Below are 24,414 nucleotides of genomic sequence, written 5' to 3' on the forward strand. Positions count from 1 at the left end.
CGAACTCCTGACCTCAAGTGATCCACCCGCCTCAGCCACCAAGAGCGCTGGGATTACAGGGGTGAGCAACCGCGCCCGAAGCTATACAGAGCCTTTTAACGTGAGGTCAAAATACTCTCTTCTACCTGTTATTATGGCAATCCAAAAAAAGTTATCTATTTTCAAATTAACAATCTGAGACTCTACTTTTAGTAGCTAATTAGTTGTATCACAGGGAAACTTTTTTTTTTTTTTTTAAATATTTAAGAGCTCAAAGGTATACAGGCAGAAAGTGGAAAATCTCACTACTACTTTTTATTCTAAGCTCACGGTGTTTCAGATATCTATTTCACAATCAAGACCATGAAACCCATCATAGTATTTGTGACTACTATGAAAACTATGACATGTCAGTCAGCCTTGCTGCCTGCTGTGTGCTGTATATAAGTCCATTACATATTCCTTATAGCTGGATTGAAAACCTGAAAATGAAATGAAGTCCCTAGAGAAACTTGGCCATGCTGGTGCTTTTTACCAAGTTTGACAATTAAAAAAAAAAAAAAACAGTGTTCAAAGGAGACATACAAAAGTCCATTTAATGTAGCAGAGATGTTTAGGGGATTACAATTTCTATCCCCTGGTAAAACCAATACTTGGTAGAAGGATAAAGAAAAAGCCACGTGAAATAATACTGAATAGCACCAGAATAGCCTTACACTAAAGCTCGCATGCGCACAGGGCTGGGAGGATGGCTTCCTCTTGCCAGGCCCTTTAGGTCATTTCAGCAATTGTTCTGTTAAACATAGCATTAATGTTATCAAGACACAGCAAGCAGCAGAAAGCTTGTGGAGTCACATTTCATAGTGTCTCATCTCCAAATCAGATAAAAGTGGTATACAGGGTTCCATCCAGAAAGCATTCAGTCAGAGCAAGTTAAAGTCAGTACTTTCTAGCATACTTTTAAGATACTTATGCTGAATTAGCCCAAGGGAGAAAAATTAATGTGCTTGATGTATTTACTAAGACTTGCATCTCAAGTCTTCAATAATGCCTATTTTTGAAAGAAACCTAGGCAACGAATTGAAAAGACTTGGAAATGTGCCAATTCCCTAAATGTTTTTCTCCCTGTGGGATAATTTTTTTTAAAGGGACAATATATTTGAGGAGAAGAGATTATTCCTGGTGCACCTACCTAACCACTGTACAAAAGACTTCACCATAGACATTATACTCTTGATATCCCAAACATAGGAGTACATGTCATAAAGAATTGTCCTGTTGGCACAATTGGAGAGCCGAGTGAACATTCCCATCACTAGTCCACACATCTCTTCAAACTTGGCTGCTCGTGACCGCCATTCTTCAATCTATTGAAGATTAATAAAAAGACTCAAAAAATTGTAAGCTTAACAAAATAATCTGAGACACAGTTACACATTAAGCTGCTTATGTTGTCAGGTACTGGCAATTTATCTTAACCATTAAAGTATCATTTTGTGTCTCCCCAAACTGACAAATATTCCTAAAATAATGACCTTTCCTCATTCTTAACTAGAAGGGCAAACTATGAAACTGAAGGTACCAGATTTAGTAGAGTCCACATCCACTGTAAAGAACATACTTTTTTTTTTTTTTTTTTGAGACAGTTTCCCTCTCGTCACCCAGGCTGGAGTACAATGGCACGATCTCAGCTCACTGCAAACTCCGCCTCCCAGGTTCTTCAAGCGATTCTCCTGCCTCAGCCTCCTGAGTAGCTGGGATTACAGGTGCCCGTCACCATGCCCGGCTAATTTTTGTATTTTTAGTACAGATGGGGTTTCACCATGTTGGCCAGGCTGATCTCAAACTCCTGACCTCAGGTGATCTGCCCGCCTCTGCCTCCCAAAGTTCTGGGACTACAGGCATGAGCCATCATACCCGGCCTAAAGAACATATTCTAAAACATGGTCAATTTTCTGTCAGTTACAGTGTACTCATTTAAGAACCTTTTCCACATTACCAGTATGGGGAACCACCCAGGCTTCAGCAGCAGGTACATTAAACATACTCACCTTTTCAGAGTCTTTTCCTTTGCAATTGACACTGACAACACTACTATTTGCTCGAAGCCATTGAAATTCCCGTAACATCTGTGCTCCTTTGGGTCCATGCTCATAAGGAAGGTAGAATAGATCAGCAAGTAACTGCAAATCCTCCAGGGTCACTGGTTCCGCAGTGTACAAAGGCTTTTCATTTGGACCTGGCACAAACTGCTCCTTGTTTGTCTGTTCATCAGTTTGCATGGGGGCAATGTCACTAATACAATCTTCTTGCATGGACATCTCTGGGGATTTTGATTCAGCTATGCTCTCTTTATCAGTGTCCATTGGTTTCAATTCCTCTGCCATTTTCGCTTCAACAATTTCACTCAGTATTTGATTGTCATTCTTGTGGTCCGTTTCTTCTTGTTTTTCCACTACCATATCCATGGGTTCTTCATCAGGCTGTTTCTTTTCTTCTTCCTTGGTCAGAGTAGTAGGCTCACCACTCAAGGCTGCTCCCTGGCTCATAATGGGCTCCTGATAAACTGTTGTTACTACGGTTGTGGCATTTAAAGAGGGTGCTGCAACTAAAGGAGTCCCATCAACTACACTTGCTTTAGCTCCACTGTGTGCAACTTGCCTACCTACAAAAATAAATAAATGTATAAATAAAATGGTCACAGAGATAATCAGAATTAGAGATAGAACACATTAGATTCAGAAAGATGCTTTATCATATTTGTTAAGTGGAACCTCAATTTTAGATCCAAATTAATTTGACCTCTAAGAAAAATGAGATTTCTCTATACTACTAGGGATGCAGGAATGGAAGGGCGTTGGGAGGTAAACATGCCAACATCTACTATTACATTCTCTTTTGAAAATTTGTGTCTAAAAACCCTTAAATTACTTCAAAAAATATGTTTTTAAGAGAAATTAGCATTCCATCAAAATAAAAGCTAATATTTAAGACCAAAAGTAAGATTTAAAAATCCTTATTCTCTAGATCCCCCAATTTCATTTAATTTCACTTTGCTTAGTGGGCATAAGGTAAGGCACATGACAGTGTTCTTTTTTTTTTTGAGACAGAGTCTCACTCTGTCACCCAGGCTGGAGTACAGTGGCTCAATCTTGGCTCACTGCAACCTCCGCCTCCCAGGTTGAGGCGACTGTCCTGCCTCAGCCTCCCAAGTAGGTGGGACGACAGGCGCATGCCACCACGCCCGGCTAATCTTTGTGTTTTTAGTAGGGACAAGGTTTCACTATGTTGGCCAGGCTGGTCTCGAACTCCTGACCTCAGGTGATCCGCCTGCCTCGGCCTCCCAAAGTGCTGAGATTACAGGTGTGAGCCACCGCACCCGGGAGACAGTGTTCTTTACTTTGTGACTCAACTATGTGATCTAACCCCCTTAACAAAGAATGGCCAAACTCACTGCTGTATTGATGAGGCACACCAAACTCTTGCAACCATTCTGTTAATGCTAGCTTTAGAGCCATCTGTGGACTATAGAGTACATCAGTTTCAATATCTTCATCACTGCCTTCATTTTCTAATTTTATCTGGATGGACACAGTACTATCTTCACTGTCAGCTGCAAAAAATAAAATAAAAAGAGCACAAAAATAGTTTTGATTACAAAAGCCTTCTGACAAGTGGGAAGAATAAATGCAACTAGTTTTCACAGTATAACCACAGAAACAAAGAACAGAATGAGAACAAACCTTAAACATAAAAATTCAAATAAAAGCAAGACCCTTCACCAAACCATTTCATATAGGATAGTAACCTAAATGTAATGCTAAATGTAAAATCTCAATTGAAATAAGAAATATAAATTTTAGTATCAGTGGAAGAGTCAACTTAACCGTCTACTGAGTACTAATTGTTGGGAAGTCAAGGTCAAAAGTACCATGCTTTTCGTATGAAGAAAATATTGCATAGCCTTCAGGGCCTTTTAACTTCTTTTTTTTTTTTTTTTGAGATGGAGTCTTACCCCGTCACCCAGGCTGGAGTGCAGTGGCAGGATCTTGGCTCACTACAACCTCCGCCTCACAGGTTCAAGCAATTCTCCCACCTGAGCCTCCCCAGTAGCTGGGACTACAGGCGCATGCCACCATGCCCAGCTAATTTTTCTATTATTCGTGAAGATGGGGTTTCACCATGTTGGCCAGACTGGTCTCGAACTCGACCTTGTGATCTGCCCACCTGGGCCTCCCAAAGTGCTGGGATTACAAGCGTGAGCCACTACACCTGACCGTAACTTCATTAATAAAGGCACTGAGGGAAAAAGAAGAGGCCAGGCACGGTGGCTCATGCCTGTAATCTCAGCACTTTGGGAGGCTGAGGCGGGCAAATCACCTGAGGTCTGCAGTTTGAGACTAGCCTGGCCAACATGGTAAAACCCCATCTCTACTAAAAATACAAAAAATTAGCCAGATGTGGTGGCAGGCACCTGTAATCCCAGCTACTCGGGAGGCTGAGGCAGGAGAACTGCTTGAACCCAAGTGTCAGAGGTTGCAGTGAGCTGAGATCGGGCCATTGCACTCCAGCCTGGGCAACAAGAGCAAGACTCCGTCTCACAAAAAAAAAAAAAAAAAAGAGAGATAATCGACAGAGACCCACAAATTAGCACACATAAGGCAACAAAGCTCTGAGCCAGGATAGTGGTAGAGAAAAGTCTGAATTGTTTGATTTTGTACTTAAAAACTCTCTATTCTTAGCTTTCCTTAATATTCCTACATATGTCCCAGGTTTGGATAGTGTCTGCCACCCTTAATATGTTCCACGCTGTGCCTTAAAAGATGTAGGAGTTAAGTGCCATGTACGCTGACAGCATTTAAATTATATTCCCAATTTTTGTTTTTTATTGAGGGGAGGAGGATGACAATGACTGAGCCAAACAAAAGGGAGACATTAATTCAATAAACAATTCAAAGCAGAGGTATGGAATTGAGAAACAGATGACAACTATTAATATTACTACATACTATCATGACACTTCAGTAGCCAAAATGGGCCAAAATTCAGGGAACTTCAAAAGTTCAGTGTTCAGGCTGGGCACAGTGGCTCACGCCTGTAATCCCGGAACTCTGGGAGGCAGAGGCAGGCAGATCACCAGGTCAGGAGTTCGAGACCAGCCTGACCAACATGGTGAAACCCTGTCTCTACTAAAACTATAAAAATCAGCCAGATGGGGTGGTGTGCGCCAGTAATCCCAGCTACTCAGGAGGCTGAGGCCAGAGACTCGCTTGAACCAGGGAGGCAGAGGTTGCAATGAGCCAAGATTGCGCCACTGCACTCCAGCCTGGGCAACAGAGCGAGACTCTGTCTCAAAGAAAAAAAAAAAATTTTCAGTGTTCAGTGTTTTTAACCTCCAGCCCACAAACCTTTAACGCCCAGCAAACTCTCCTCATACTTTGATCCAGCTTAAAAGTCTGTGAAATCTCTTAGCAAAAATAATCACTCTCTCCCGTGTTCACACAGCACTTTATAAATTAAACTATTACAACACTTATCACACTATAGTACAATTGCCTATAAGCCTTACCCAACACTAGACTGTTTCTCAAAAGTAGGAATGGCTGGGCGCGATGGCTCACGCCTGTAATCCCAGCACTTTGGGAAGCCCAGGAGGGCGGATCACCTGAGGTCAGGAGTTCAAGACCAGCCTGACATGGAGAAACCCCGTCTCTACTAAAAATACAAAATTAGCCAGGCATGGTGGCGCATGCCTGTAATCCCAGCTACTCGGGAGGCTGAGACAGGAGAATCTCTTGAACCTGGGAGGCGGAGGTTGCAGGGAGCTGAGATTGCACCACTGCACTCCAGCCTCGGCAACAAGAGCAAGACTCCATCTCAAAAAGAAAAAAAAAAAAACTACTTTATTCTTTGCCCCCTCAGTGCCCATGAACATGCATCTGCCCCATGACAGATTATTTAAATGTAAATAATTATCAAGCACCTTACTTAGAACTCTATTAATTAGAGATTTTTCATAAATTAAAAATTAGTAAGCCAATGTCTAAAGACTGTATTCCATTCGGCCAGGCAGGGTGGTTCATGCCTGTAATCCCAGTACTCTGGGAGGCCAAGGCAGGTGGATCACCTAAGGTCAGGAGTTCGAGACCAGTCTGGCCAAGATGGTGAAACCCTGTCTCTACTTAAAAAAAAAAAAAAAAAAAAAAAAGCCGGGTGTGCCTGCAATCCCAGCTACTCGCGAGGCTGAGGCTGGAGAATCGCTTGAACCTGGGAAGCAGAGGTTGCAGTGAGCTGAGATTGCGCCACTGCACTCCAGCCTGGGCAATGGAGCAAAACTCCATCTCAAAAAAAAAAAAAGAGTATGTTCCATAAAAGATAAATGTAAGCTGAATCTAAATGATCTAAGTGACTCAAGAGTATCTAGTTATCTAAAATATCCTGTTCAATAAAATTGCCTGAAAATACATTTTATCCGAATGATTCTAGAGATAACAGAAACACTTAAAGACTGTCTCCTCTAGTACTCAGACTTCAAAGACTGAACCATATTTTATTTTTATTTATTTGATAGGATTTTCATCTGTTGTCCAGGCTGGAGTGCATTTCCTGGGATTATAAGCGAGCCACCACGCTGCTTCTGAATCATACTGAAAAAAAAAAAAAAAACAAAAAAAAAAAACCAAAAAACTAAGGCAAAGAGGTTAAGTGACTTGTCCAAAGACACTCAACCTTTCTTCTATCATATACATCTTCATCAACAGAATGAAACAACATACCGTAATAAAACCACTTGGTTTTGTTTCCGTCTGAGTAAAACAAAATACGTTCTTAAAAAAATAAATAAAACTGTTTAAGTTGTGATGACAAAGGAATGCATACTTTCCACTGGCTCTAGTTAACCCCAGCTCTCCTCCCAAGGTGAAGGATCAAATACAGGCTACTTACTCATCACTACATCTTTTCTCACTCCATTCATGTTTGATTTGTACCAGGTAGCAAGGGTGTGGATAGCAACGTAGTTGGCTTCAAATTCACAATTTGGATTAGTGAGGACTCCTTTTAACCGTGGGATGAGTTCTGTGGATCTTCCTTTGTACGGGCCCAGAAACAGTCTCTTCTGATCATAATCATTAGCATGAATGTTATCCCAGATTACTGGAGCTCTCTTAATAATCTTAGAAACCTCTTCGATGGACTCTACTGGAATTTCTTTAGAAACAACTTTGGGACCTAGAAATAACGACAACCGTTTGTTAAAAGAATCATGGTTCTTGGCCAGACGCATTGGCTCATAACTGTAATCCCAGCACTTTGGGAGGCAGAGGTGGGCAGATCATTTGAGCCCAGGAGTTCGGACCAGCCTGGGCAACACAGCGAGACCCTATTTTTTTATTTTAAATTAAAAAATATATTTAAAAAAAAGAATCATGGTTCTTTAAAATATACTGCATATATAACTTTTTATTGTGTTTTCCTTACATGTACTTTTTTTTTTTTTTTTTTGAGACAGAGTCTCGCTGTGTCGCCCAGGCTGGAGTACAGTGGTGTGATCTCGGCTCACTGTAAGCTCCGCCTCCTGGGTTCACACCATTCTCCTGCTTCAGCCTCCTGAGTAGCCGGGACTACAGGCGCCCTCCACCATGCCTGGCTAATTTTTTGTATTTTTTAGTACAGATGGGGTTTCACCGTGTTAGCCAGGATGGTCTCGATCTCCTCACCCTGTGATCCGCCTGCCTCGGCCTCCCAAAGTGCTGGGATTACAGGCGTGAGCCACTGCGCCTGGCCCCTTACATGTACATTTCATAACAACTTTTCTTTTTCTGAGACAGGGTCTCCTCTGTTACCCAGGCTGAAGTGCAATGGAGTAATCATGGCTCACTGCAGCCTTGAGCTCCTGAGTTCAAGCAATCCTCTCACCTCAGCCTCCCAAGTAGCTGGGACTACAGGTGTGCCCCACCATGTCACAGTAATTTAAAATTTTTTTGTACAGATAAGGGCTTGCTATGTTGCCCTGGCTAATCTTAAACTCCTGGCCTCAAGCGATCCTCCTACCTCAACTCAAGCCTCCCACAGCACTGGGATTACAGGCACGAACCACTGCACCCAGCCACAGTTTTTCTTTTGAAAACACAACATGTCTTTTACTGAGCTTTATGTTTTTCGTTTTATAAAATAGAAGAGTTTCCTAACGCTGCTTAAGGATGGGATCAATACCCTTTAGCCCAATTCCCTATAAATCTTTATTATTTATTAACTGAATTTTTTTTGAGACAGGGTCTCATTCTGTTGCTCAGGCTGGAGTGCAGTGGCATGATCACAGCTCACTGCAGCCTCTACCTCCCGGGCTCAAGTGATCCTTCCACCTCAGCCCCCTAAGTAGCTGGGACTACAGACGTGCACCAGCCCACCTGGCTAAGTTTTTTATTTTTTGTACAGTCTCTCTATGTTGTCTAAGCTGGTCTTGAACTCCTGGGGGCTTCTACCTCAGGCTCCCCACTCAGGCTCCCCAACCATGATAGATGTTTTTTCATATTAAGAGAATATGTAAACTTTGTAAAAGAAAGCGTATTTTAACAAGTTCTCTGGGCCAGGTGCAGTGGGTCACATGTGTAATCCCAGCACTTTGGAAGGCCGAAGTGGGCAGATCACCTGAGGTCGGGAGTTTGAGACCAGCCTGGCTAACATGGAGAAACCCCGTCTCTACTAGAAATACAAAAATTAGCTGGGCGTGGTGGCGTGTGCCTGTAATCCCAGCTACTTGGGAGGCTGAGTCAGGAGAATCGCTTGAACCCAGGAGGCGGAGTTTGCAGTGAGCTGAAATTGTGCCACTGCACTCCAGCCTGGGCAACAAGAGCAATGCTCTGTCTCAAAAAAAAAAAAAAAAAGGCCAGGCGTGGTGGCTCACGCCTGTAATCCCAGCACTTTAGGAGGCCAAGGCGGGTGGATCACGAGGTCAGAAGATCGAGACCATCCTGGCTAACATGGTGAAACCCTGTCTCTACTAAAAATACAAAAAATTAGCCAGGCGTGGTGGCGGGTGCCTGTAGTCCCAGCTACTCGGGAGGCTGTGACAGAAGAATGGTGTGAACCCGGGAGGCGGAGCATGCAGTGAGCCGAGATCGCGCCACTGGAGTCCATCCTGGGCGACAGAGTGAGACTCCGTCTCAAAAAAAAAAAAAAAAAAAAGTATTCAATTAACAAGAACAAGCAATTTCTGTAAGTCCTAGTTAATTCAAGTTTGACTGTATAAATCTTAAAAGACTTACCTGTCCAAAGCACTTCAATTCCAGGTAGAAGCTTTTCACCCACAGTCCTTAAATATGGAGACTGAGACACATTTGGATAACAGAAAGTGCCACAGTATTCTAAATGTAGGGAGAAAAGTAAAAAAGTCAGAATTAAAATGCTCATGGGTTTTCTCTGTTTGTTTTCTTTGAGACGGAGTCTCACTCTTGATGCCCAGGCTAGAGTGCAGTGGCACGATCTCGGCTCACTGCAACCTCCGCCTCCTGGGCTCAAGCAATTCTCCTGCCTCAGCCTCCCAAGCAGCTGGGACTACAGGCGCATGCCGCCACGCCCGGCTAATTTTTTTTGTATTTTAGTAGAGATGGGGTTTCACCATGCTGCCCAGGCTGGTCGCAAACTCCTGAGCTCAGGCAATCCGCCCGCCTTGGCCTCCCAAAAGGCCCATGGGTTTTTGAATGTGGAAAAAATGTCTGCCAATTCTAAATTATTTTCATCTAAATGATAAAAGGCCTCCTACAAGGAACTAAAGTGGGCAGTTCATTTAAGAAATTCATAAAATCTGATATTTTTCCTACAACAGTAGTACAGATCAATTCTTACGATACTACAGTTACTAGAAATACAAGTTTACTAAAAAAACAAGAACTGTAGCATTTTCTACAGAATTTTGAATTGCCTACTTTTCTCAGTTACAATTAAACATCAAACAGAATGAATTGATAATATCATAATAGAACTAATACAAGAATATGCCAATGGCAGCTGGGCACAGTGGCTCACACCTGCAATCCCAGCATTTTGGGAGGCTGAAGCGGGTGGATCACTTGAGCCCAAGAGTTCGACACTAGCCTGGGCAATATGGCGAAACCCCGTCTCTACCAAAAATATAAAAATTAGCCAGTTTTATAGCCCGGTCTCTAAATAAATAATACAAACTTAAAAGTAAAATTTAAAAAAAATTTTTTAAAGGCATATACCAATGGCTATTAGTACTCAACTGCAACTTAAACTGTAACTTGCAGCTAATTAATTCCCAGTATAATCTTAAAACTTTTGGGTACTAATGTAGTACTCAACTAAAATAAGGTTCTCGGCTCACAATACACACAAAGCAAGTTAAATAATTTAGTCTAAAACTCTTCCTGAACAGGGAAGTGTGGGGAAAACTTCCTGTAAGTTGAATTTTGAGAAGCAACTAAGAGACTAAAATATTTTCAATGAAAGAAACCAGAGGGGCAAAAAGAAAGGAAAACGGGAAAAACTGTTAAGCTTTCTATGCTGACTACTTGAAATAAGAGCCCAGATGGGAGTGGGAGGAATGCAAAAAGGGACAGATATGCATGGGCAGAAAAAGGGGACAAGTAGGAGGAAATGAGAAGTGACTAAGGTAAAAGCAATGTAATTTGGCTTTTCTCCAGTTTTCATTTCAATACTATCCCTCTTTTAATATTGACAATGTAATGTTCATATACTTCCAGTACTTAAAAATACATAAAAATCTTTTGCCTAGTCAGTTGTCATTTATCAGTTCCTAAAATTTCTCCAATTTAGGATCCTGAAAAATGTCTTCTAAAAAAAGATTCCTACTTTTACACACCAAGGGAGGAGGGAAGTGGAGAGAGAATGGGGCCCATGGTCCTTTATAAGTTATATATTCCAAGAAGACTAGTTAAATGTAAAGCCATTATATACAATACCTGTGGGACAGAAGAGGAAAGTTTCTGGCTCTCCTAGGTACTGATAGATTTCATTTGTGATGGAGACCTGGGCATGAGCAAAAGAACTGAATACCTCTTTGTCTGCTGCACACATATTATGGTCTATATCATCAAAAAGCAAAGCAAACGATCTGCACCCAAACTGAGAAACCTAGGAGAAAAAAAAAAAAAAAGAATCAAGAGTAAAAAAATTAAGAATTCCAAACATTACAGCATTAACAGTTATACTTAAAATCCAGTATTTTCCTTACAAGAATGTTCAAAGACAGATTTATTGTTTTTACATTTTCAATTAAAAAATCGTAAGTTAAATAGTTTTGGGACCCACTTCTCATTTGGGTTTGAATGCACTACAGGCTGAGTATTCCTTATCTGAAATGCTTGGGACCAAAAATGTTTTGGATTTTGATTTTTTTTTCCCCTGGATTTTGGAATATCTGTATTATATTCAGCATCCCTAACCTGAAAATCCAAAATCTGAAATGCTCCAATGAGCATTTCCTTTGAATTTTATGGAGCTCAAAGAGTTTCATATTTTGGAACATTTCAGATTTCTGAATTAGGGATACTCAACTTATATGACAATATGATCCAACAAAGTGGCCTAGCCTCCTAGTCCTCATGGGCTGCTGCTGATTGTAGAAGACCCAACAAAGTCAGAAAAATACAGAAACATGAGTAAGTAACCTTAAGACATGAAAAAGCCAGGCTGTGTCCTAGTCCCAAAAGGCACACTGATCCCTTTGCAGATAAACCTAACCAGGTATGAATCAGAAAGAATAGAATTTTATCAAATAGTAAAATAACTTCATTCATGAAAATTTCAACTGCCTTAAATTTTTTACCAGACATTTTAATGCCACCCATATAAATCTTTGCCTAAAGAAATAAGACATATATATAGAAAAACCAGCAAACTAAAATGACAGAAAAATGGGGCCGGGCGCAGTGGCTCACGCTTGTAATCCCAGCACTTTGGGAGGCCGAGGCGGGCAAATCATGAGGTTAGGAGTTCGAGACCAGCCTGGCAAACATGGTGAAACCCCGTCTCTACTAAAAATACAAAAAAATTAGCCAGGTGTGGTAGCACATGCCTGTAATCCCCGTTACTCAGGAGGCTGAGGCCAGAGAATTGCTTGAACCCAGGAGGCAAGGTTGCAATGAGCTGAGATCGCGCCACTGCACTCCAGCCTGGGCGACAGAGCAAGACTCAGTTTCAAAAAAAAAAGGAAAATGGAAGCCCCCTACATTGGACCAAAGGAAGTCTGCAGCTTTTACATTAAGCAGACTTTACACTCAATTAGGTTCACCTAGTCTGTTTTTCTTCTTATCTTGGGAAACTAGCCATTTCCAGACATCTCTTTGTCCATATAATTGAAGAAACTAATGTCTAATAGGTAAAACTCTGTTTCTATAATCTCAGTTGTAAATTCAAGCCAAGCAGCCTAGGGTATATATAATTTCTCAAAATGTGGTTCTTGACCACCCATCACCTAGATTCCCGGTCCCCACCTTATCCATTTGGGAAATAAAGTCCAGTAGTCAGCATTCTTCCAAGCTTCACTTCTAATCATTCTTTTAAGGCAGTTCTTACGCAAACTGAAATTTGAGAAGAACTAGTACCTCCAGTAAAGCTCTTTTTACTTAATTTGGAAAATATTCCTCTATCAGAAGGATTCAAGGCGGGGTGCACTGGCGCACGACTGTAATCCCGGCACTTTGGGAGGCTGAAGTGGGTGAATCACCTAAAGTCAGGAGTTTGAGACCAGCCTGGCCAACGTGGCAAAACCCTGTCTCTACTAAAAATATAAAAATTAGCCAGGCATGATGGTGTGCCTGTAACAGCTACTCAGGAGGCTGAGGCATGAGAATCGCTTGAACTTGGGAGGTGGAGGTTGCAGTGAGCCGAGATTGGGCCACTGCACTCCAGGCAACAGGGCAAGACTCTGTCTCAAAAAAAAAAAAAAAAAAGAAAAAAAAAGCATTCAAAGTAAAAAAATTCTTATAGAAACAAAGAAATAAAAGACCAGGCATGGTGACTCACGCCTGTAATCCCAGCACTTTGGGAAGATCATGAGGTGAGCAGTTCGAGACCAGCCTGGCTGGCATGGTGAAGGCCCTGTCTCTACTAAAAATACAAAAATTAGCCAGGCATGATGGCACGCACCTATAGTCCCAGCTACCTGGGAAGCTGAGGCAGGAGAATCACTTGAACCCGGGAGGCGGAGGAGGTTGCAGTGAGCCGAGATTGTGCCACTGCACTCCAGTCTGGGCGACAGAGCAAGACTCTGTCTCAAAAAACAAAACAAACAAACAAAAAAAGAAAACCAAGAAATAGGAATTTGATTTCCTTTTAACATCGTAAAAGCAACTGAGTAAACTTCTAGTTTCAAGTACATAGTCAGGAAAAATGAATAAAAAGTAAGGAGTTACCTGGTCCAATTTACGTTTCAAGGTGGATACTTCCTTGGGGTTAGAAAAAGTGATATCCAATCCAGGTGAGATCGCATAGATGAACTCTATCTCATATTCTCGTGCAGCAGAGATGAGAGTCATAAGTTGCTCTAAAGAACAGAGTCTATGTTTTTAGAAAGCAGAACAGAAAACTAAAAGAACCTTCACTGAAGGTTTAACTGAAGAGGTTATTTCTTCTAACTTACAAGAAAGGAAAAGATCCTCACATTTTACAAATTGTCATGTCCAACTTAACAACAGGCCATACAAAATGGTACAAGCCTGAAGTGATTTAATGTCACAGTAAGGGAAAAAGAATAGTTTTCACACCTTTGAAATCTGAACCAACAGAAAATAAGAGGCCCTTCTTTTTCACTTCCAAATAGTTTCTTATCCTTTTGGGGAAACAGGCTAAAATCAATAAACATTTTCCTCCCTTCAATTGCCACTTCTCAAAAACACTGAATTGTCAATTCTCTTACTGAACTTAAGCCATTTCTATTTCCTGCAGCATTTGAAAGGCATAAAATGCAGCCGCTGCATTTTTATTTTGAGAGCCTTGCTCTGTTGCCCAAGGCTGGAGTGCAGTGGCACGATCCTGACTCACTGCAACCTCCACCTCCTGAGTAGGTGGGATTACAGGCATACCCGGCTAATTTTTGTTTAGTAGAGATGAGGGTTTTGCCATATTGCCCAGGCTGGTCTCGAACTCCTGGCCTCAAGTGATCCGCCTGCCTTAGCCTCTTACAGTGTTGGGATTGCAGGCATGAGCAACGGTACTGGATCTTGCTTTTTTTTTGTTTTGCCATCTCTGAACAACTGGAATTCCTAACTAAATAAATCTACACATAACTACTTTATAATATGAAAGAAAGAAAATGCTTTCTTAAGAATCAGGGTAGGCCGGGCCCAATGGCTCATGCCTGTAACCCCAGGACTTTGGGAGGCCAGGCAGGAGGACTGCCTGAGGTCAGGAGTTTGAGACCAGCCTGGTCAACATTGTGAAACCCCATCTCTACTAAAAATACAAAAATTAGCCAGGCGTGGTGGCGCATACTTGTAATCCCAACTACTAGGGAGGCTGAGGCAGGAGAATTGCTTGAACCCTGGAGGCAGAGGTTGCAGTGAGCCAAGATCGCACCACTGCACTCCAGTCTGGACGACACAGCAAGACTCCATCTCAAAAAATTAAAAAAAAAAAAAAAAAAAGAATCACGCCTGTAATCCCAGCACTTTGAGAGGCCACGGCAAGTTAACTGCTTGAGTTCAGGAGTTTGAGACCAGCACAGGCAACATGGCAAACCCCTCTCTCTACAAAATATACAAAAATTAGCTGGGCGTGGTGACCTGCGCTTGTAGTCCCAGCTACTTGGGGGACTGAGGCGGGAGGATTGCTTGAGCCGGGGAGATCAAAATTGCAGTGAGTCACTGCACTCCAGCCTGGGTAACAAAGTGACAAACGCTGTCTCCAAAAAAAGAAAAAGAAAAAGAACCAGAGTTAAGTCATGGCCTTAACAATCTTGACCTGTTTCTATCTATGGGAAAAACATTAATTATAGATTTTAACCTTTTAAAATTATCAATTGACAATTTTCCTAAATCAACTTAACTACTACTAGTATATACTATAAGACATATTTTTGAATAATTTTCAGTAGTATCTCAAGATAGTCATTTTTACTCTATTTTGATTACTGATCACATTAAGTTTCATTACCAGCACCACCAGAAAGTAATTAAGTTGAAGGCACACTTAAATAGAGTAGTAAACCACAACACTAGATGGAGATGGGGTAAGCTGTAATTGCTTCTTTGTAATTCAAGAAAACTTTCAGCCTTCCGTGCCTTGGCTGGGCTCTGTAACCAAATATCTTGTTAGCTATATGCGTATACCATTTAATTTCAAGCACAAAAATGTTTCACCATTTACAAGTTCCCAAAGAAAAGCACCTCTCTAATTTGGCGGTTCAATGCTATACTACTTTTTATCAATTTTATGTAACCAACTCAACGTAAGTATACCCATAGCAGGCCAGCCGGGCACAGGAGCTCAAGCCTGTAATCCCAGCACTTTGGGAGGCTGAGGCAGCAGAATCTCTTGAACTCGGGAGAGCGAGGATTGCAGTTAGCCGAGATGGCACCACTGCACTCCAGCCTGGGGGACAGAGCAAGACTCTGTCTCAAAAAACAAAACAAAACAAAACAAAACCCAAAGACAGCCTATTAATGGCTTCCCACTTTCCTGGACTAGGGTTTAAGGACCAGTAACTGCTGACAAGGCCAAGCCATACTAGAGCCTGAAGCAAAAGGAACAATCAGTAGTGCCGATCCTTTCTTTACCTAAAATTTTAGCATTGTGTACATCATGAATTTCTGCATTAATTTTGGTTTTTTAAAAAATATTGCATAAAATATTATTTATCTTGATTACTTTTTGGGGGTCCCTTAAAATTTGCACCCAAGGTACGTGCCTCACTTGCCTTGCCCTGGGCCTAGCCCAGCTCCAGCACTTCTTTGCCCAGTGGCCCACTGTTTAATCCACTGGCAGAAGTAAGCAGCACAATCTATGACCACAGAACAGATGGAGTCAGCCCAGCACACCCATGATATCACACATATGGTCATGACCTTGCTAGCGCAGAGCACTCTTTCAATCTCAGCTAACTGAATAGTTACCAGATAGAAGAAAAGGAAACTACCTACAAAATAAAAATAAAATATGTCATAAAATTCTTGTACAACTACATTTAAAATATAACCGTTTTCTTCACAGATTTTGAATTTATGGATTAAAAAGAAAAAGATTACCAGCTTCCTCCACTGAATACATCTCTCGCCAAAACATCCTATGTTTGTAGTCATCTTTTGGGGCATACAAGTATGTATTTAATTCCCATTTCTGGAGCCTTAAGGAGAAAGAAAATTACATATGTATAAACAGGCAACATTCATAGGCTGTCAATCTCCATTTCCCTCTTCTTGGAGCATCTCCATCTCATACAAAGCTAATATTCTATGACAGTAGCTTTTAACCTTTTTGTAATCAGTGGAATTTTAAAAAATTAAGTATTACAATGTATGCCAACATATAAAACACTCTTAAAAAACACAACAGCTCTGGGTAAGGCGAAGCCCAAAACTTATTCAGCTCCCCAGGAAAAGTTTGAAAACCAAAGGCCTAGGTGAAGAAAAAAGGGACCAAGGTAAAATAACTTCTGCAATTGAGAAACCATCAAAATGCACCTGGGCTATTCACTGTTAGTATTTCTTCAAACAAAAGAAAATGTTAAGAGTTTAAGGTTCTCCTCTCTCCTTCATATAATGAAGATTTACCTTCTAAAGAGTTCTTTTCTCTGTTCCATAACCCAAGGTCTTCCATAAAATCCTAGATTCAAAGTAAGAATGAAATTATATTCAGTTTTAAAATGTGGTAAGCTTTATTGAGAAAAGCAAGTTACAAAACATACAATACAATCCTATTTTGTAAAAAGCATAAAATACACCAAATCGGAAGGATATTTAAGAAAATACTAAGGTTCCTTTAATCTTTGGGTGGTGACGTTACAAGGTGACTTTTATTCCATTTTTGCTTAGGTAAATTTTTTTATTTTTTCTACCATGACATTAGTTACTTAGGTGATAGTTATTTTAAAACAAACATCTATCATCTTTCCACTGTTGATAAAGTCCAAATATATTTAATTCCAATTTTTTAAGAGATCTTAATCTTATAATGGGAAACGGCAGCAATGTAATACAAGCTGCCAACAGTAACAATTACTTCCTAGAATGATAGTAAAACTGCTTTAGAAAGGGTGAGGGGAGGCCGGGTGAGGTGACCCACGCCTGTAATCCCAGCACTTTGGGAGGCTGAGGCAGGTAGATCACTTGAGGTCAGGAGTTCCAGACCCAGCCTGGCCAACATGGTGAAACCATGTCTCTACTAAAAATACAAAAATTAGCCAGGTATGGTGGCAAATGCCTGTAATCCCAGCTATTTGGGAGGCTGAGAAACAACAATCACTTGAACCTGGGAGACGGACTTGCAGTGAGCCGAGACTGCCTCACTGCACTCCAGCCTGGGCTACAGAGCAAGACTCCATCTCAAACAACAACAACAAAAGGGTGAGGGGAGATAAACAGGTAAAGCAATTAAAAACAAATCAGAGATAGGATTAGGAAAGAATCTGACTTAATTTTATGATCGTGCTCCTCTTTTTTAAAAAAAGTTCCTGGCCAGGACTGGAATTCCAGTTACTTGGGAGGCTAGGGCAGGAGAACTGCTTGAATCCAGGAGGCGGAGGTTGCGGTGAGCATTCCAGCCATCGCATTCCAGCCTAGGTGACAGAGCAAAACTCTCTCTCTCAAAAAAAGTTCCAGATACAATGATATAATCAAAGGGACCAAAAAATGCCTGAAACCACATTCCCAAGAAATTCAACAGCCTAACTGGCCCAAACAACAAACTCTCACGCAATCTTAATTACAGAGCAAAGATCTGAACAAATGAAAATTCAAGAATATTACTTCTGGTCCTAAACGGAAAGGAATAAACAAAGAAAACTCAAGAATGTGACCTGCCCCAGAGTATCCTCTAAGAGGACAAAACACTAGTTATGCACACTGCAGAAAACAAACTTGCAGACCGATAACCTAAATGGTTGAATAAGCATCAAACTGGTATCTGGAACTCCCTAGTGTGCTCATCACAGCTCAAACCACACACTTTACATCTTGTCTAACCTTTACTTTCCACTTGTCTCAGTCTAATCATCAGTAAGAGATAAGGACAGCCTCTCAAGAGTACCATGAAGAAGGTTAATAAAAGCATTCTGAACACAAAATGTTCTACATAAACCCACACAATCTACATAAGAGACTAGTCTAAAACAAATTTCTGCAATGTATTTTAGCTCCAATCTCTAGGCAGAATGACTCCTCTGCACCACAAAAAGGACAATGACAGACCAAATTAAAATTCATTACATACCAATGTATAACTGTAGCACTTTCATCTGGACAATCTAATGTTAGCCTCTCACAAGTGATACAAAATATTCTTTTTTTTTTTTTTTTCTCAGGCGGAATCTCACTCTGTCGCCCAGGCTGGAGTGCAGTGGCACTATCTCGGTTCAATGCAATCTACGCCTCCAACTCCCGGGTTCAAGTGATTCTCCTGTCTCAGCCTCCCGAGTAGCTGGGATTACAGGAGCCCGCCACCACGCCCGGCTAATTTTTTCTATTTTTAGTAGAGACAGGGTTTCGCCATGTTGGCCAGGCTAGTCTCGATTTCCTGACCTCGTGATCCGCCCGCCTCGGCCTCCCAAAGTGCTGGGATTACAGGCGTGAGCCACCGCGCCCGGCCAATATAAAATATTCTTGATCAGGCAGACCTATACAAGTCTTTAGCATCCCTACGGCACTTAGCATTATGATTTTTTTTTTTAAGGAGTAGGCATTAAACATCCTTTCAGAGTTGCTCCAATATAAAAAAGACTTTTCAAATGTCTAGCTTAATTAAACATTTTAATCTTTAGAAACCCTACCTTGGCTCTTTTGAGAGTCAGGTTCATGGTTTCGGTTGACTGGCACCACAAAGGGGAAGCAATGCTGTTAATGTAAGTTAAAAACCAAGAAAGTTTTGTGATGGAAAGAAAACAAAAAAGAAATCCTAGCAGTAACTATAGTATTTCTATGCTCATTCATTTTACGGCTGGTGCCAACCAAGAGATATCAAAAAGAGGAAAAAAAAAAAAAGCCAGGCGCGGTAGCTCACGCCTGTAATCTTAGCACTTTGGAAGACCGAGGCGGGCGGACTGCCCGAGCTCCGTAGGTGGAAACCTGCCTGGGCAACACGGTGAAACCCGTTTCTACTAAAATACAAAAAATTAGCCGGGCCCGCGTCTGCAGTCCCAGCTACTTGGGAGGGTGAGGGAGGAGAATTGCTTGAACCCGGGAGGCGGAGATTGCAGTGAGCCGCGATCACGCCACTGCACTCCAGCCTGGGCGACAGAGCGAGACTCCGTCTCCCAAAACAAAAACAAAAACAACAAAACACACAACAAATCAGTGCTGGCTCAGGTGCTCAGTCACTAAGAAAATATACAAGGGCACGGGAGGGAGGAGGAATAAACGAGAGAATGGCAGACAACTCTGTTCTTTAAATAGGAAGAATCGCCTTTTAATGCTATTCTAAACAAACCAATTTAAACCAAATGAGTTTTCTCCTTTTATAACTGAAGGTATAATGGACTGGCAAGTTTCCTTAGACTCATTCCAGTCTAGCTCCGAAATTTCCCAGCACTCTCTCATCCCCACTCCAAGATCTTTGATAACAAAAACCAGATTCTTTTTCTAAAATCTCCCTGCACTTAAGCCAATAAATACAACGATATAAGTCACACAATGCAATCATTTTTGATGAATACTATATAGCAGTTTTCCATTCTGTAATCCCCCAAATTCTGCAAGACAGTTAACTTCGCTGAACTCTTTCATGCCTTACTGTAGCAGCAAAGTAGCCTGTTATGGTCTGTACCATAACCACCACCCATTTTTCGAAAGAATACTCTAATTTATGTGGTGAAGAAAAATAAAAAAGCTGATGTTCTCAACGTCGAGAGCAATCCTTTTTCCATACCTTTTTGGTTTTTTAAATATATATATTTTTTACCCTTATCCACGCCATTACATACGAGAGAGATATAAAACAGACATCTAGGAAACTCTGAATCGGCCAAAATACTTCAGAAAATTCAAATATATGCTGTAACTGCGGAAAGACTAATAATGTAACTGATTCGTGCCTCTATAGAGCTGCAAGGTGGACTATCTGTCCATTCTCATCCAGAAACTGAAACAAGCATCTGGTAATTTTCCCTCACTACCAAAAAGTCCATCGTTCTTTTCGACTGTAAATGGGAAAAAAGGCGAGAAGGGCATTTTTAAAGCCGCTTCTGCGGTCACTAAATTCAAATTACGCATCTCAGATACTTTGAGAATCTGTGATTAAAGCCAAAGCTTCATCCCTCGAGAGCAAAGTACAGTAGCTGGGAAAGAGGGCAATTTTCTAAGTTGCAAATGAATCTTTGCGGGGGTGGGGGGAAGCAACAAAAATATTCTAAGCCAAGTGGAACTAGAAATACTATAGGCCAAACGTGCTTCTCTTCACTCCAGAAGTACAAGCACGTCAGTGTGGGCCGATTTTCCACAAAGGGTAGTGACAGAAGCACTACACATATTTTTTCACTGGAACGCAGACAACCCTAGGGAATAAGATCCCAAGGTACAAAGAAGTAGAACTCAGAGGCTAACAGAACACCAGACTCTTAACCACCGCCTCCTTAGGAGGTGGCCTGGCTCCAAGCCCAAGACGGGTGGGGTCAGACTTGTGAGTGGCCAGGGGGGAATTCGACGCCGTCTTAGGACGTGCAAGGAGATTCGCCCAACATCTCATCTCTCCTCTCGCTTTAGGAGCGCCACATTTCAGACCCAGAGGCTTTCCGGCCTTTTAGAGTCTCCAAAATCCCCGCCACCACCCTCCTCACGAGGACAGAACGTGTTAGTGCCAAAGCGGGGAGGGAAGGAGGGCGCTCACCTTCCACCACACCGCACAGGAACCGCCGAGCCCCTCCTGCAGCCCCGGCCACCGCCGCTCCCCCAGCCCCGGCGGGGTTGTCTTCTCCGGGTGCCGGAGCTGCCGGCGGCTCCAGCGATGCCCCCGCAGAGGCGGCAGGGTTGGAGCTGAGCTCGCTCTCCCGCTCCTCCAATGTCGCTTGACTCTCCTTCTGCACCATCCTCCTGCCCCCGGCCGCCGCCACCTCTGCGGGTCCTCCTCGACCTCCGTCCGTTGGGCCACCGGCCCGGAGCCCTGGAGAGGGCTTCAGCTCCAAGTGTGCGCCCCTCCGGCTCCTTCCCCTCCCCCTCTGCCCTTCCCCCTCCCTCTCCGCAGGGACCCGAATGCCCGGATGAGAAGGGCGGCGGCACCGGCGCGAGCCCTTTGTCAGCCGCAACCTCAGCTTTAAGCTGGGGCGCCAGAAGCCTAAGCGGAGAGCGAGGCTGTGACCTCTCGTTCCCTGGAAGAAGACGGCCAAGGGTCCTGTCCTCGTTCTCTGCCTCTGCTGCCCTCCCGATAATCTTAGGTCTTCCGCTGTTTCCCCTCCAAGCCCCGAGCTCTCCCTCTGCTGCTGCTTCCACCGCCCGCTTCCTGTTTATCCGCACTGCGCTTGCGCTGCAGACCGGCTCAGACCGGTCCCCTCCGCCCGGCTCCCCCGCCTTCTTTGGGGCTAGCCTATTAAGCTTCTTTAGGTAGGGGGAAATAGAACAGGAGACGCGAAAAGCAGAAGGTAATGAAGGCAGTGGAATGCACCATTTCTGCTTGCCACCCTCCGAAACAAGCCTGGCACCCCGGGACGAACCATTACCCGCCCCGAAGGAGGGGAGTATGGGAGGAGGCTGCGGCCGGTTGGGGCAATAGGGAGAAGGGGGGAAGGTGAAAAGGAGAGGTGTTTATTCTCTCAGTGCGCAGGCGCGGAGCCGCGGCCTCTCGTTCTTAAAGAGATAGGAAAGAACTGACCTACTTTCTATGGAGATTCTTGTAATAGGTGGGCTCATTACATCTGCCTAACCCAGGCTTGGTTCGGTAAAGACACCATTCCAAGGAGCTCGGCTCACCCCTCTGCCTTGAATTATTTTCCCCTAATCCCATTTAAAATGTAATCATTCGTTCATTCCTTCATTCAGTAGACATCTATAGAGCTTGCCTCGTGCTGGGCTCTAGAACACTATGAGCTCACAGTACGGTGGTGGAGACAAGCCACCACACACGCAGTTCCCACAAGGTGTCCCCAAGAACTTCGGAGCTCAGAACAGGTGATACTCACTCCTCCTTCGGGGAGAGGCCGTGGGCATGGCTTCACTTTTCAGCTGGATTATAAAGGATGTGAAGTTAGCCTGACTGAGCAGAAGGGGAGGGAAGACAGCACTCCAGGAAAGTGGAACGAACAACAGAGTCCAAAGGTAGGGAGGCATGAAAAGCCTGCCTTGTTTGGGAATGGGGAGCGCGCGGTGTGTGCAGTGGGGCATGAGATCCCTTCGGCCTCGGCATGGGCATCGCTTCCTTGGGAAGCCTTCCCTGAGCCCTAGATGGGTTTGGGTCTCCTTGCTGTATATTCTCAGAGCTCTCTTGTAGACCTACCCTAATGCACTTTACATTTATGATGCTTGAGAAATCTGTCTCAACCTGTGAGGTATAAACATGAAATGATGATTAAGACTTAGTAATGTCCATCTTACACTTCAGTCTGATATTTACCTTCTTTAGCCGTAGCCCAACTTGTAGTTTCAGGTACTTTCATGGTCCCTCTTCTTTTCAGTCCTGGATTGTTGAGATGGGGGTTAGGAGCAAACTTTTTTTTTTTTTTTGAGACGGAGTTTCACTCTGTCGCCCAGGCTGGAGCGCAGGAGCGCAGTGGCGCAATCTCGGCTCACTGCAGCCTCCACCTCCTGGGCTCAGGCTATTATTCTCCTGCCTCAACCTTTCGAGTAGCTGAGACTACAGGCACCCGCCACCACACCCGGCTAATTTTGTGTTTTTAATAGAGACGGGGTTTCGCCACGTTGACTAGGCTAGTCTTGAACTCCTGACCTCAGGTGATCCACCTGCCTCGGCCTCCCAAAGTGCTGGGATTACAGGTGTGAGCCACCGCGCCCGGCTGGACAAGCATTTTCTTAAGGGACCTCCTGTGCTGAGAGTTAGGGGCCATAGCAGCTTTACTGGATATTGTGGTCCGTTGGGGTTGAGAACACAATTTTTTTTTTTTTTTTTTTTTGTAAGAGAAGAGGTCTCATTTTGCCACACAGGCTAGTGCAATCATAGCTTAAGTATCGAATTCCTGGGCTCTCAAGGGATCTTCCCGCCTTAGCCATCCCGAGTAGCTGGGACTATAGGCGAGTGCCTGCCACCACACTCTTTTAATTTGTTCATTTTTGGTAGAGACGGGGGTCTCAACATCTTGCCCAAGCTGGTCTCGAACTCTTGGGCTCAGGTGATCCTCCAGTCTCAGCCTCCCAAAGTGCTGGGATTACAGACACGTGCCACCTCACCTGGCTGAAAAGAACTTTTATCTGAGGAATGAGAGTCCTTTTAAATTATCAGGCCCAGATGGCTGGGCGCAGTGTTGGTGTTTGCAACCAGCCTGGGCAATATTGCCAGACCCAGTCTTTATAAAAAAATAAAAATAGGCCGGGCGTGGTGGCTCACGCCTGTAATCCCAGCACTTTGGGAGGCCGAGGCAGATGGATCACCTGAGGTCGGGAGTTCGAGACCAGCCTGACCAACATGGAGAAACCCCGTTTCTACTAAAAATACAAAATTAGCTGGGCATGGTGGCAGATGCCTGTAATCCCAGCTACTCGGGAGGCTGAGGCAGGAGAATCACTTGAACCCGGGTTGCGTGAGCCGAGATCGTGCCATTGCACTCCAACCTGGGCAACAAAAGCTAAACTCCATCTCAAAAAAAAAAAAAAAAAAAAAAAAGCCAGGCGTAGTGGTGTGCACCTGTAGTGCTAGGATCTCACCATTGCACTCCAGCCTGAGCCACAGAACAAGACCCTGCCTCTAAAAAAAAAAAAAATTAAAAATAGGCCCAGCGAGGCATTAAAATGACAGAATCAGCCGGGCTCAGTGGCTCACGCCTGTAATCCTAGCACTTTGAGAGGCCAAGGCGGGCAGAAAGTCAGGAGTTCAAGAATAGCCTGGCCATCATGTTGAAACTCCGTCTCTACTAAAACTACAAACAATAGCTGGGCATGGTGGTGCGCGCCTGTAATCCCAGCTATTTGGGAGGCTGAGGCAGGAGAATCACTTGAACCTGGGAGGCAGAGGTTGCAGTGAGCCAAGATCGTGCCACTGCCCTCCAGCCAGGGCAACAGAGTGAGACTCAGTCTCAAAAAAAAAAAAGAAAGAAAATAAAATGACAGAATCACATCCTATGCCTCCCTCCTTTGAGCTATGTAT

At 43.3% G+C, this 24,414-nt stretch overlaps 1 protein-coding gene across 1 annotated transcript in view; it reads right to left on the reverse strand.

Annotated features, from left to right (window-relative positions):
- Positions 1-21,742, reverse strand: part of OGA (O-GlcNAcase) — a 34,109-nt gene extending 12,367 nt beyond the window's left edge. The window contains exons 1-10 of the mRNA XM_004049990.5: positions 20,995-21,742; positions 16,731-16,782; positions 16,206-16,303; positions 13,377-13,507; positions 10,923-11,094; positions 9,246-9,344; positions 6,925-7,209; positions 3,434-3,592; positions 2,031-2,644; positions 1,172-1,346 (exon numbers count right to left, since the gene is read on the reverse strand). Of these exons, the coding sequence (XP_004050038.1) occupies positions 1,172-1,346; positions 2,031-2,644; positions 3,434-3,592; positions 6,925-7,209; positions 9,246-9,344; positions 10,923-11,094; positions 13,377-13,507; positions 16,206-16,303; positions 16,731-16,782; positions 20,995-21,193 (1,984 nt within the window). The 5' untranslated portion in view covers positions 21,194-21,742. The remainder of the gene's footprint in view (positions 1-1,171; positions 1,347-2,030; positions 2,645-3,433; positions 3,593-6,924; positions 7,210-9,245; positions 9,345-10,922; positions 11,095-13,376; positions 13,508-16,205; positions 16,304-16,730; positions 16,783-20,994) is intronic.
- Between the last annotated feature and the right edge of the window lie 2,672 nt (positions 21,743-24,414).

The sequence above is a fragment of the Gorilla gorilla genome, chromosome 8, assembly GCF_029281585.2.
Source record: "Gorilla gorilla gorilla isolate KB3781 chromosome 8, NHGRI_mGorGor1-v2.1_pri, whole genome shotgun sequence".
Taxonomy (NCBI): domain Eukaryota; kingdom Metazoa; phylum Chordata; class Mammalia; order Primates; family Hominidae; genus Gorilla; species Gorilla gorilla.